Source organism: Bombus vosnesenskii, unplaced genomic scaffold, assembly GCF_011952255.1.
Source record: "Bombus vosnesenskii isolate JDL3184/JDL3185 unplaced genomic scaffold, Bvos_JDL3184-5_v1.1 scf7180000013348, whole genome shotgun sequence".
Taxonomy (NCBI): Eukaryota; Metazoa; Arthropoda; class Insecta; order Hymenoptera; family Apidae; genus Bombus; species Bombus vosnesenskii.
The window spans coordinates 112104-127085 of NW_022882984.1; the positions used below are offsets into that span (position 1 = coordinate 112104).

The 14982-nt window shown below is 35.6% G+C and overlaps 1 protein-coding gene across 1 annotated transcript; it reads right to left on the bottom strand.

Annotated features, from left to right (window-relative positions):
* Nucleotides 1-2131: 2131 nt before the first annotated feature.
* Nucleotides 2132-10698, bottom strand: LOC117236343 (clavesin-2). Its single transcript, XM_033499189.1, has 5 exons — nucleotides 10347-10698; nucleotides 3659-3999; nucleotides 3323-3451; nucleotides 2684-2918; nucleotides 2132-2374 (listed from the first exon to the last, which is right to left on the bottom strand). The coding sequence occupies exons 1-5, from the start codon at nucleotides 10468-10470 to the stop codon at nucleotides 2340-2342; spliced, it is 864 nt and encodes a 287-aa protein (XP_033355080.1). The 5' UTR covers nucleotides 10471-10698; the 3' UTR covers nucleotides 2132-2339.
* Nucleotides 10699-14982: the final 4284 nt, after the last annotated feature.

Genomic DNA, 14982 nt, shown 5'->3' on the forward strand with positions numbered 1-14982 from the left:
ATACTATTCTTTACATATGTTTGAAGAAGATATCCGAGTCCTTCGTTCGATGCTGTGTACATTTTATTTTTCAAAGACGTTTTTACATCTTTAGGATGTAACGGTTAAGAAAGCGAGGGTACTTTTTCTTTCCGAAAATTCTACAAATTTAAACGATTGTTAATGAAGCTTAAAAAATGTTGTGAACTAGGCAGCAGCTTCGAGCTTGTAAATGAACCCAAGTAGATTGTTGTACGAAATTCTACGAATCACGAAATTATAACAGTTCAAATATCGATCATTTTTCATCGAAAATTTTCAGTATATCCGATATATGTAAAATATACAAAACGATTTGCTATCTACGTTCCATCTTCTAAATTGTATTCTTAAAAATATGAATTATTCGCATAGCGTTATATGTAATATGTACGTTAGAGAAATAATTAATAAGTTTAGTTGATAACACAACTCGATGTAGTTAATAAATTATGTTTATAAAATTCGTATTTATAAAATTCGTTTCTCCGTTTTGCCTATTTTCATTTTCTTTTCTTCCTCTTGTATTTTCGCCTCGTTAAAACGAAGTTAGAAATACGAAGACGTGGTCACACATGATATAGAAATTTCTATACGTCGTTACGTACTATACGATAAACTTTCTTTTTAGTCCAGTTTCGAACAGCGCTCCGAATCGAGTTGACCTGCACGACTCGAGTCAAGTTCGAAAGCGTTATATAAATGCGTAAAGAGTTTGCCTTCTTCTTTACGCATTGTAATTTTAGAATTTTTGTAACTAACATCAAGCTCGATTTAAACGATTTTCGTTGAATTCTTATTTAGAATTTCTAATTGTGTTTACTGCCTCTCACGATTGTTAATATATTCGAGACCTACGAATATTATAGCAATGTTTTTCGAAATTTAAAAATAAGTTTGCATAAGTTTGCATAAATTTGTATATTTTTTTAAAGGTAAATCTTATTAGGACAGATTTGCAAAAATTTTGCTTGAAACGGAGAAAGGTTTCGAAATGAACTTTTGAGACGTAAAAGATAAACAATTCGAAAACCTGGTTCCTTTATTCAAAAATTATCATGAAGATGAAACTGCCTGACTAAAAATTTGCCTATCACCAGAACAATCTACTTCAAAAGTCTTATTCTACTTTCCTCCTTTCGCTATTCTGCCTTTTTTCATTTTACGCTTATACTGTACTCGGATTTTCTTTTTTGCTCTGCATTTTAAGAAGATGCAAACAACAATCATGTATACCATGTATACCAATTATAGTCTTTTGCTTACATTGTACGAGCTTGAAATATTTTTAATTGTTAAAAAAATTCGACCGCATCGGAAACGTTAAATAAGTCGCGATAAAATTAATTTCGTCTGTGCGTCAAGCTAAAAATTATTGCACTATAGTCTCGTCATTCATGCTTCTCTCGAAAGCATATTTTTCATTGTCAAAGGATATTTTAGGAGCGAGCAAATATTATTTATAATATACAGAAATAACCATGTTTCGTACAAAACTATGCCATATAACTATATAAAAATATATTCGACACTTACGAATATTATAGCAGTGTTTTTAGAAATTTAAAAATAAGTTTGCATAAGTTTGCATGAATTTGTATATTTTTTTAAAGGTAAATCTTATTAGGACAGGTTTACAAACATTTTGCTTGAAACGGAGAAAGGTTTCGAAATGAACTTTTAAGACGTAAAAGATAAACAGTTCGAAAACCTGGTTCCTCTATTCAAAAATTATCATGAAGATGAAACTGCCTGACTAAAAATTTGCCTATCACCAGAACAATCTACTTCAAAAGTCTTATTCTACTTTCCTCCTTTCTCTATTCTGCCTTTTTTCATTTTACGCTTATACTGTACTCGGATTTTCTTTTTTGCTCTGCATTTTAAGAAGATGCAAACAACAATCATGTATACCATGTATACCAATTATAGTCTTTTGCTTACATTGTTCGAGCTTGAAATATTTTTAATTGTTAAAAAAATTCGACCGCATCGAAAACGTTAAATAAGTCGCGATAAGATTAATTTCGTCTGTGCGTCAAGCTAAAAATTATTGCACTATAGTCTCGTCATTCATGCTTCTCTCGAAAGCATATTTTTCATTGCCAAAGGATATTTTAGGAGTGAGCAAATATTATTTATAATATACAGAAATAACCATGTTTCGTACAAAACTATACACTTAATAGTAACTTGATAAATCCATCATAAATGTGCAACGACAGCAATTGTTGATATTCTTAAAATACTTTGTACAAGAATATGATCACAGTATAATTCGAATGCCTCATTGTTTTAGTCTCTTCATTTTTCGATATTCATTATTCATTTTTACGGTATCCGTACGAATTCCATTCTGAAAAATAAAAGAAATTGTATCAGTTTCTTGCTTTGTTATATCGAAAATGTTTATTTCATCCCGATTTATTCGAGTCTTCCTTTTCAATAATCTTCTATCATATTTTAATTGACATATTTCTATTAAATCCATTTATAATTCAGAAGGATATATTTATGTCTTTCGTAAATTCTATAAAAAATTTATATTTTTAAAGAATATAAAGCATATATTTTAAGAAGACTCGAATGCAACGTCGATTTTTTTCTCTATATAACGTACAACTGGAAAGAATGAATACTTCCAATTAGGTTAATTAAATCTTACCTTTAATCTTATCTTCGTGCTGAAGCAGTACAGGATACCAATCGGCACTGGTGTAATCGATTTCCGGTAGATTGCCCCCGTAGTTCTTCGGAATGTGACTAACTGGAATGTATGCATGAAGGGAGGACATCTTGTTGCCGTGGAAGAACATACGTTTCTTTAGCTTTTCCTTCACGAAGGGCTTGAACATCTGCCACACCATGTTGAATAGGAACGGTTGTTTTACGAAGTGTACCTACGATCGATTAGAATCGTCGACATTATTAATCAAAAGCGTTAAAACTATACGTAAAGTAATTTCACCTCTGGGTCGATCCTATCACATACAGAACTAAATTACAGACGTTCGCGCATTTATGGGAAGGTGTAAAAGTTAGTTCCATTAATCCGGATTTTGAAGATTCTCATAATTTTTAAAATTCGACGGTTTTTAGAATAGATTCGTTTAAGTGGAAATAGGTGACAGTGCATTGAATTTAAAAATCCCTTTCCCATAAGAAAACTGGTGCGGTTTATCATGTTTCCTGCCTATAGTGTTCGTTTGAATTATCAAAATCCAGAATTCATGCGTAACAACGCGCAACATTACGAGATAGTAAGAAATATTACAAAATCCTTAAGTCAAAGTTGTCTACGAACCTCTTTCAAACGCAGAGGCATAGCTTCTTGAATGAACGTCAAGAGTTTCATGCAAAAAGATGGTGTCATGCCCATCACTTGTTTCATACTTAGGCCCTCGAAATCCATTATGACGACAGTTCCGTATATCTGTAAATGAGGATCATTTTCTTACACGAACATAAAAGCATGTCTGAAAAGCAAGTCACGAACTACCAAAGCAAGAAATAAACTTCTCAGCTACGATCGCAGTCTGTGATATTTTACATAACCATATAATCACGAGTATATTGAACGTTACAAAACCAACAGCGTTATAAAACCAGCCTGTCCGTCGACAATTTCTATCGTACTTGCCTGAGTTAGCGGCTCCCACATGGCGAGCTGGTGAACCAAATACAACACTCGAAATATTTGATCGGCGCTGACAGCGGACGGGTCCCAAGACTTTCCGCAGCTAACAACAAGTATTCTTCGATTTTTATTATCTCTTCCTTTGATGACATTCACCACGTTGTGCTCGAGCATAGCCACCTTCTCGTCGCTTGGCATCAAATTAGACAACAGAGCTGCGTTTTTATCTTTAAACTCGGCGATCCTCTTCATCAGCTCGTAGGCGCTCTTCGCGTAGAATTTGCATGGTCGCAGGAATATCAAAAGAAAAACTTCGTCCGTACGAAAATAGAGTGTCTTGTCGTCTGGAAATGATAATGAGAAATTTATTCGTGGTTAATTTGATAAATAACGTTAAAACGTATGAAACGTATGACGAATAATATTACAGCTATTAGGATTGAAGATATCGTAACGAAGTATAATTCAGGAAAATAGAAAAAGTATTTTAATTTCTTCTGCTCAATATAAGCATGTATATCAATTTTTTTAAGCACAATGTTCAATGTTCATATTATATAATTATTATAAATGTAACTACCATTATGTCGCGGAGGAATTATATATATATATATACCTAGATTTGTAGACTTTGTGACGAAGGTTTTTTTTATTGAAATCGTCGATTTTTATCGAACGTTTATAAAAACTTTTTCTAGGTATAATATATCGTCCATTTTATAGATACATGGAATTACGAACTTTGGTAATTACATAGAAAAGGGTACCTCTCACCGATTTCAACGAACTTGAATTATGCCGTCAACGTTGACATTCGAACAATCTTCTCCCATACCTGTAACTATCGCCCGGCCTTCATTTCCGAGATGTTTACAAAAAACTTCAATGAAATTTAATTTCCACTACACGTCATTTTACCATATATATAATGCCATATATATACCGTATATAAATGGCTGGATTTTCATATAATTAACTTCAACGAGTAATAAACGAAAATTTCGAACATTAATAAATTCAATCTTATCGCTGTCGATCGCAAGATTAGTAAGATCAGAGTTGGAGCTGCACAGGTATTGTGATACCTTCTAACTACTACTACATGTAAATATTTCTGATCTATTCGCACTTTATACCGTAGTAAAGTAGATTTGTTACTGCTCATTCGTATATAGTTTATTTTCCTTTTTTTTTTTTTGTTATAAAACTTTGACAATACTTCCAATGATATTTATACGATTTTTGTTTAATCTTGATCTATAAGATATACTGACAAGAACGTTTGGCTGGAAAAAATTAAAGCGCTCTGTATACTGTATAGCGTATACCAAATATACTTTTGTGTACAACTCAAAGATTAAAATCGCGCGTGCTTACCATTAGGCTACATGTAGCTGACATACATATACTATGTACTCTAATTATTAATTGTACGTAACAAATAGACAGATTTCAACCAAATGTCCAAATCAGACAAATTGTGAATGTAAACAACTGAAAAAAAACGAATAGATAAGGTATAGCGTTCATATGTCATATATCAGTTCATATATAAATAGATTCATTGAAAATTATTTCGCACTAGCATAGCCGACCGCCTAATGGAGGCTGGTTAATACTCTAGCGATCTAGTCCAATCCATGATCCATTCGTTTTTCTTTTTTATATATACAGTATTAAAAGTGGTTGCCTATCTCATCGATGAATTCAGTTTAAGTTGGGCTACGTGAAAGCGCGTCTCGCTACTCCAGAACGAAGCGTAATCGTAAGGTAAACTATACCAAGGTTTTTTCCAAATATCTCGGAAAAGCGGAAATCAAGCGGCTTTGCGATAACGTGTATAGGAGAAGGTTGTACAGAATATTGATCTTGACAATGTATTTCAAAATCGTTAAAAGCGGTGAGACGTGTCCTTTTCTATATAATTACCCGAATTTTATAACCAATTATATACGAAACATTTTGAAAACTAAAGATCTACATAAAAGTTAGAAAATACAGAGCCAGCTCATGCACATTTCATTCGTAGAGCTCGCAAAAATAGACGTTCAACTATTCCTTATATCAATATTCACCACTTTCAACGCTTTTGTTTAATATCTACAATTACATTCTCTTATCATCGTTAGAAGATACTGGCACGGGAATGTGAAGAGACGGCAAGATAAGCAGGAAATATGAAGAAGTTGTTGAGAAACAAGGGGAAGGGATTGAAATAAAACAAGTAGGAGAAGGGAGGAAGGAGAAGGAAAGGGGAACAGAAGGGAGTTAAGCTAAGATAGCGATTAGCCACAAAAGGTGACTAAGTTCATGCTACGACTAGGCAAGAAACGCTTAAAAACGCGAAAGTGTTTCGATTGTAAGCCTAGATTTACATACCTCTAAATAGCTAACTACTTTTAGTCATAGGTTCTTAAATTTTAAACATAATTATTATTGCCATTGGGTATTACTTTTACTGTTTATGTATATGTTTATACAGTGCAAACCGAATGTCGCTGCAAAGACTACCGCAGAAAGTAAAAACATACAAATTTTGTGTATATCGTTGTAAATTCGACCAATCGCGGAAAGACGCGATCGCGAGGGAGCGCGTCAACGTGAGTCGTAAATTCCCGTTACGATTCGAATAATCGACGCCACGAACAGATCGATCCCCTTATTTCTGTTGGGATAATAGGGGTGGTTGAGTTAGTATAACACTGCGGTTAACAGGTTATAATATATATTTTATTTCCAACAACTGATTTTACTGACTTGTCAAGTTGGCGACTAAGTTTTGACTCTTTTCGAGTTGCTGTCTGACTCTTTCCGAGCAGAGATTTGACTCTTTTCGAATTGGCACCGGACTTTTGACTTCTTGACGCCGAACTTTTGACTGACCGTCCGCTCTCGTCTTATTACGGAGGAAAGCACGGTACGGGTGTGCTTTTTGAACGAAAACAGGGGATTCGTTGTTTACACTTTTCGTTAGGAAATTGAGGCTAACGATCCGCGATGCCCATTGATTATAATCAACGTTAAAGAATGAAGATAGGAGGAGGAAGCCTCCTACCAACGTGGCTCGTGAGTGACATTGTTCTTGGGGAAAAAACCGCTTTTCCCCGTTAGGTGATACCCGCTTTCTCCGTAATTTATAAGAGCGCACAATAAACATAAGGACTGTTTTAAGGATCGTCCATAAACCGAAAACACTTGCAGGATTAGAGATTGCTTCCAATTAATAAGAATATCGAAGGGTTGAATAACGGTACGTGGACCTTTGGTGGCCACATAACGAGGGATGGCGTACGGATTATCTCACGGGACGTAACAATTGTCGTATTTTTATACGAATACGAGCATGGAGTGACTTGGATGCGTAACACTGAGACACATAAATATTCAATCGAGACGCTCAAGTATGCCGTTGTGACAGTTACCTAAATATACAAAATAGAAGGATATCGAAGCTACCGTGCGAAGTGTCCTGAGTAAATAGAGATCTTGCAACTAAATTAGGAAACGTGTCTGTTAAGCACTTGATCTTCGTTCCCAATGTTTATTTACCATTGAGGCATTTGCTATGTCATAGGTATATATTGACAATGCACTTGTAGCAGGTTTCAAAAAGTGATTTATGTTTGATTGACTTTCAATTATTTTGTATTAACTTACTTAAATTACCGGAACTGACTCTTTTTTGCGGCAACCTCTTTAATTGAGAATATTTTTAAAAATCTATATGAACAGCGAAAGAAAGTAAAAACCTGTTTCATGCACGAAAAATTATAAAGAATATTATATTTTTATATTACTTAGACATATAACTAAAATACTTGTATTAGAAACATATATATGTTAAATTTTGCTTAACAAATCTTCTAAAAATGTATAAAAATCGTTCAGTCGAATAATGAGAGAAATTATCAATTATTGACTAGATTTCCATAACTGGCAAAAGAGTTTTAATCTTCGATTAGATCCATAGATGCAAATCTTCGGAACGGTCTATTGAATTTTATGAAATTATTCGAACACGCACACAAGTTATTCGATAATATCCCTTTCAATTCGTTCAATTCATCCAATTCAATATAGAAACTATATTTCACTCGGGAAATAATTTTCATTTCATCAGTCACGACAGTAGTGGAAGATCGAACTGTCCTCGCGTGCTCACAGCGAAACCTCTTCCGTAAAAAATTGCCCCGGTATTCCTTGTTAAGGAAATTGCAACAATCTGCGACTCATTCCTGAAGTCAGGAACGGAACAGTACAAGCGATCAAAATGAGAAAAGAACTTTATTACGTATGCTGAATTACGTTTAAAAAATTACGTTTTCATCGATAGATTTCTGTCAATAAACGAAAAAAATGCTATCGTCCGATATATCTAACTCCAATTTGCACAGAAACGCTTGCTTCCATTCGAGCTCTAACAAAAACTATAATGATACTTTATCTCCAATGATCAAAGAAACTTTTGAACTGACCGAGATAACAGTGGATGTTATCCGTAAACAAATTATGCGAAGATAAACTAAGCGAATTCTATTGCGAATCTATTCACATTTAAATTGCATGATCAGTCCTACCAGATTTTACTGTATGTCTTTTAGTGACGTGAATTTGAAACCTTGTCATACAAATAGAGGCCAATTCGTTCTGTGTTGTGTCGAATATTGTGTTATAAGAAAGGCTGTCGTAATTTTTCCACCGTACTATGTCAAAGCAGTATTTTCAACGCAGTGCGTTGTAAGACGATCGAGCGTATTTCCTTATTCCCTAAATAATAAAGTAAAATGTACCAACTTTTAAAGTTACGACCATATTGACCTCCAAACAAGATTCTATCATTTTTTTTATATTTACGAATTTGTTTCACAATAGTATATTTTTGTTTACACGACATTCTCGCATAGAGTGGCTGCCAAGAGTTTCTAAACAGAGTGTAATACTATTTCAGTAATATTCGTAACTGTTTAAAGATAAGAAGAAACTTGTTCTATACCCTTTGGCAAGTATACTCTCTTTCTATACTTAGCCAATATTAATATCTCGAATTGGATCGATCTAATTTGCGAAGAAAAAGTACAAAACAAAAAGTAGCAAAGTTTTTTCGTCGACACTATTTCTGGCATTAATGACACGGTTCTGTATCGGTACAACGAGAATCTTATCTTAGATATACAGGTTTCTTTACCTCTCAGCGTCAAGGGTCAAGGTACACAGCATTATCGATACAGATTTAATCAACTGTATTACCAACGATCTTTGATCATTTTCATCCGTGTACCTGCTGTACTGACTCTATTTATCAACGTTCAAGAATTGTGAAACACAGACGATGTTTAAACGAAAACTCGAACGCTACTGTACAGCCACACCGATAAGCTCTTATCGAAGAAGCGATGATGACCGTCAGTGAACGTTCTGATGCACTCGGAGCTGCCTAGAATAACGTCAATCCTTTGAATATGTTAACATATCGCTTATACTTTTCTTAATTCTATATACTTTCAGAGATATTTCAATATTTTTTCCCCTCTCTTCGACATCTATTGAAACTAACTGGAACTGATTAAAATTATGCAAATAAATTATTAAAAATCTACAGTTTTCTTTTGTCGATTGTTAAAGAAAAAGCATCTTCGCGAATTGATTTACACCGGCTATTGAATATTGATTTTCATTTAAATTTAAAATGTTGCAAACATCGCATTTTTACGTATTATAGCAACGAACGTACGAATAAACAACGTTAATCGTTATATAAAACGTGCTATATCTATTACATTTATACAAATTACATCGCATGACGGAGAATATTATTAAAACAATTGGAAATAAAAGTTGAATCTAGAAACGAACCGACTATCGTGTATGACATATTTCTGAAGTTTCTTATGAATTGTGCGTTTGTTATGCACATTATCGCCAGTTAGTTGTTTTCTTAAATATAAGATAATTTCTCAATATAGTATGGATGACAATGGAAAGAAAAACAAAGCCAGTACGTAGTACGTAATGTTTTCCACTGTCTTCGTTTATTAAAGAATCTGAAGTGAGATAGTCGATCAAGCTTGCGTAAACTGTCAAATATCTTTGTTCGGCAACGGCTACGTAACCCGACGTCAAAATCTAATGGTTCACCTGTTTACGAACGTTGGTGGCCGCGAAGATTAAGATCGCTTTCGTCGATTTATCGTATCGACTAGTAGAAGCTTCACATCGAGATAAATAATCTTCGACTTTTCGCATAAAAGAAATCTATCGCATCGTGCGTCTAACGTTCTTCCCTTAAGAGACGAAAGTTTCAAGGCGAAGATAAAATTTTAGAGCACGGATATCCTACATTTGCCCGTTAGATCGCTGCCAATTTTTTATCAATATCGAAAACTAATAGATTTCGCTAAAACGCTAGCCAACTGTCAAATACCGAAGACAAAGATATTCCGTAAACTCCTACAGAATCCATCATCGCGTAAGGGAAAATAGCGATAGAATCGCCTAAAGACAAAGCATAAAGCTCCAAATTCGAAAGCAAATCCCTCTCGTAAGCCCGATCGTAAAAATCACGCTGTCTCGCGTTAAAGACAAATAGCGACAGAACTACGCGAGAGAACATTTCGGAATTAAACATGTGACAAAGCCAAAAGTAAAGATGATCGGCAAAAAGAACGTTGAAAGAAATTTTCTGGAAACTCACCCTCGATATACTTCTTTAAAGCTGCGAGGCCCTCCTTCGTGTTCTTTTCGGTCTCCCGGAGCTCCTTCTCGGCGACAGCCAGGGCTTCCGATCCCGGTGGCGTTGTATCCAACTCGAACGACATGTTTCTGCTTAATATTCCTAACAATGTATCGAATGTCTAGCAACCGACAAAACGATCCTCACAGCAGGACAACCACGATATATCTGTGACCTGATATATCTTGCATGAGAAGAAGTCCACCATCTCAATCCAATCTTTGACCGCTCAAAGTCCAATCGGTACGCGGCGACGACGGTCCGATTTTATGACTCTTCCGCCAGTTGATTTCGTGTCGCTTAATGTACACTGTACACTGAAACCGAGGCACATTGGACGCGCGTCGCTTGATAAAACTGTCACCCGGAAACGCAGTGATCGTGTACACTGACGAGTCATCGATTGATAAGCAGCGGTCGAACGGAGGAACCGATCGTCTATTATATTTATATCAGAGCAATACAAAGTAATTAGAGTCGCTATATTGAACAGTGACTGTTACGTCCGGTGACTCTCTACGGTCGCGGCGTTCACCAACCGTGCACATATAATTAATCGGGTGGCAATAATCCTTTTGATTTATCGTTAAGTCCGTCAATTGGCATAAGATATTTTCGAATCAAAAGGTTCCTTATGGTTATTGCTCCATCGGATAAAAATAGGGGAAATCGGTTTATATATGTCGGATTAACGTTGGGGATAGGGTCGTGGGCGTTTGATGAATTTCACAATCAATCACGGCGATTTGGCTTGCGCCACACTAATGACAATGGCCTTAGATACACGTATAACTCCACGTACAAGTAAAACTTATCTTCATGAACTCCAATAAAAATCCAAGTGGAACTGCTCTTATATATTCCGGTCCTCACCTCTCGGGTCAATCTTTGTTTTTAAGGAGAGCTTATATAATTAAGGAGCTGTTTAAGGAGAGCTGTTTATAATCCCATACCTGTTTCCCATAGATGTTTATAATTCCATACCTCTGTCAGATGCACGTCCCTCCCGTGACCGTGGTTACGTTCAGTGACCGTGGTTATGTCACTTAGGGCCCAAGCCGATCGTCATAAAGCCAGATTGGAACATTAAAACTATTTCTTATTTTTATTACTTAAGTGTAGCTATAGTAAACAAGTGTATAGTTATAGCTTAAGTGTAGTAGCTATAGTAGTATAGGAAAGTCCCGATATGTCCTTTCGTCTCATCATCATCCCATCATCATCGTGAAAGGGCACCGGAGCCTCCCCTTTGGAACTTCGGGGAAATCTGTAAAATTGTAATTAAAGTCTTTGCCGTCATTAAAGATTTGCCGTCATTCCACGCAATTGTATTTATTTGAGATTTGTGACAATGAACTTGGGCTCAAGGTGACAATCAGTCGTCCGCTAACAGTCTTCCGCTAACAACTTTCTCTCAAGGGCGGCTAATATCCTTCTCTAAACACCAACATGGAAATTGACCAATTAACAGCAGCGTCAATTTCCCTCACTTTCTGAACGAAGGCTATCGCCGACGAATCCGATGATCTCGTATCCTTAGACACACCCCATCGTAATGTTCCTCTGGAGCATCATCGAGTGAGATCGTATTAGCGAGTGACTTGTCGTCTTTACGCTCGGTGGATATTCCACGTTTTAACAAAGAGTTAGTTTAGTAATATTTTCACCGTAGCCAAGCAGGTCGATTACGACTTGGGCTTTGGAAGAAAGCGCATTCTGTTACCCCGTTGACCACGGATTCGTTGTTGGACCTAGGATCATCGTCATTAGCTTCTCGAGTGTCTGATTACCGCGGTTACTTGTCAAATTCTGTAGTAGTCGTATTTACACTAGTCGATGTCTTCTCCATCGCATAGCAACAATGTGTAATCCAAATAAGAATTCGTTTCACGCCCCTAACCCTAATCATAATGAGAACTCGACATATATAACATAGATATGGCTTATCTCATGTTCCCCAGGACTCCACCTGCAAGCGACCAGCGACGAGGCAATCACCACCGAACAACAGTTTTCCTTTGCGATAACATCGTCACCGGACTTCGCTTGATCTACAACTACAGATCAGTCGCATCTCTTTACCGGGTTTCCACCCGTCAATCATCCATCTACTTCTCTTATACCTTACGCAACAGCGTGAATATCTTCTGCACATAGTTGTTGGAAACGTGTATTTTAACCTGTTAACAGCAGTGTTATACTCGCTCAGCCACCCCTATTATCCTAACAGAAATAAAGTGGTCGTCCTGTTCGTGGCGTCGATTATTCGAATCGTAACGGGAATTTACGACTCCCGTTGACGCGCTTCCTCGCGATCGCGTCTCTCCGCAACTGGTCGAAAAAACAGTGACCATTGTTACGACGATATCGAGGGTGGGTCTGCAATCGAGTTGAACTATATAATCTTATCTGTAAAATGAAGAGAAAAGGAAATTTTCTAAATTTCGTATTAATCAGAATGGTTGTAAAAAATGGGTTTTTTTTCAGCCTTCTTTACTTAAATCTGACTTCGTCGTTACGTGGAATACACGAGGATGAATTTAGAATTGGAATAGAGTTGGAAGCCGAGGGAATGAGATTTCGGAATTTTCTTTGCGTGAAATTGCTTGCGTTAGAAAATGAACGAAGGTTCCATATAAATATAGACATTTCCAGCCTCTTTTACTTTATCGAGAAAAAGAGAATTTGTTAAAGAAGCTAATTTTGGAATTTGCGTCGCTCGAACCTAGTCGCATCGTGAAGAAGAATCGAATAACGAAAAGCGGATAGAAAAAAATAAAAATCATCTTCGATCGAGACTAACTGCATTTTCGAATAAATGTACATTTTATGATTGGTAATAGTTGCGGCATTTTTGTTTCTGATCTTATCTGGGGGTAGGAGATAAGAGATGCGAAAAAAGGTACTTGAATATTGAAATTATTTGAATTTTGGTAAGGTTTGAAGGTAATTGAATATTGAATATTGAAATTATTTTGATTAAAACTGATGATACATTACATAAAGAGTTGACTTGAACCAGCGAGTTTCACAATCGCACGAAGATGCAAGAATCATCAAAGATGGCCAAAAACTCAATTTCTTCAGATGTAAGAGGACTCGACTTACCTCAAAGCATATTAAAGTCATAAGATTTATACTTTTAAATTCTATGTATTTGAAATTCATGATGCATATTTATGAAGATTTGTTCATAGAAAATCTGATTTTAATAAAATCAGATCAACATTAACCGTTATCACGTATCGTTCTTGATTCACGAACGATACATGATTTTGTTAAAAAGCAACTATTGAAAAAATATTCTCTAAAATTCACATTTTAACAAAGATACTACAATTGTAATAAAAGTGTAGTAGAAAGTTTCGATACAATTAACACAGTATATATCGATACGTGCGTCCTTCGATTTATCCAACGAACGAATGCATATTCTTGGTAAAACGTCAATTTCTTTTTCTTCCAAGAAACGGTAAGTAATAATATAATGCTTACTATACGTATAATTATAATCACTAATATAAAGGTGTTCTTATAATATTTTCATAATTTACTTCTTAACCAAGTAGATACAATAACAATGAAAGCGAATAGTAATGAAATTTTTGTCATAGAACAATTTCAACATAATATTCTTTAACAATATGTTACAGTCATTTATGAATCATGTCATGAATTGTGAATATTCGAGCAGTAAAATAGGTCACGATTAAAGTCCGATACTTTATGTATTCCTTTGATTCAAAATAACGAATTAACTGTGTTTCCATCTTCAAAACATGTTACAACAACTAAAATCAGATATCGAATAGCAGAAAAGGAAACAAACTGCGACTGCAATCCGAAAAGAAAATAGCCATCCGAGCAGAACGAAGACTTCGATGTCGCAATCACAACTTGAAGATGACACGTTGTATATATTTTGAAGCTTTTTTTGTTATGTCGTTGTTAAGGTAATGTATCACTTTATTCCTTGTAATTATTACAGTCAGATTACGTCGATCGATTGATATTTTTCCTTTGCATTAATTGTGGCATTGTTAGTCGTTTAATAATGGAAGACACATAATACAAACAAGGCAAGTCAAAGACCTAGGACTCCACATAGATACACGACTCACATGGAAACAGCATATCAAATCAATAACAGACAAAATCCAAACTAAGTATAGAAAATAAATTAAAAATATACAAAACGATCACAAAACCAATCTGGACGTATGGAATACCACTATGGGGAACAGTAACAATGAGCCATGTAAGCAAAATAGAGACAATGCAAGCTAAAACTCTTAGAACAATAGTAAACGCCCCATGGTACGTTAGAAACGAGGACATTCGGAAAGACCTGAGAATACCAACGGTCAAGGGGGAGATTAGCAGATGTGCAAGAAGGTACAGAGAAAGAATAGCAACGCGCCCGAACCGGCTGGTAGCGGAAACGATCGACACATCAAGCATAGAAAGAAGACTAGAAAGGAAACACCCAGCAAATCTCATAAAGGATATAACCTAACAAACACGAAGATGGTACCCCGCTGGGGGTAGCCGCCCACATGATATCAAACAGCCAAAAAATTCTACCAAATGTTCAAAT

Coding starts and splice junctions, on each gene's coding strand:
- LOC117236343 (XM_033499189.1), bottom strand. CDS start 10,470: ATGTCGTTCGAGTTGGATACAACGCCACCGGGATCGGAAGCCCTGGCT. Junction 2,919..3,322: donor TGCCTCTGCGTTTGAAAGAG/GTTCGTAGACAA, acceptor AATCGATCGTAG/GTACACTTCGTAAAACAACC. Junction 2,375..2,683: donor GCACGAAGATAAGATTAAAG/GTAAGATTTAAT, acceptor TTTATTTTTCAG/AATGGAATTCGTACGGATAC.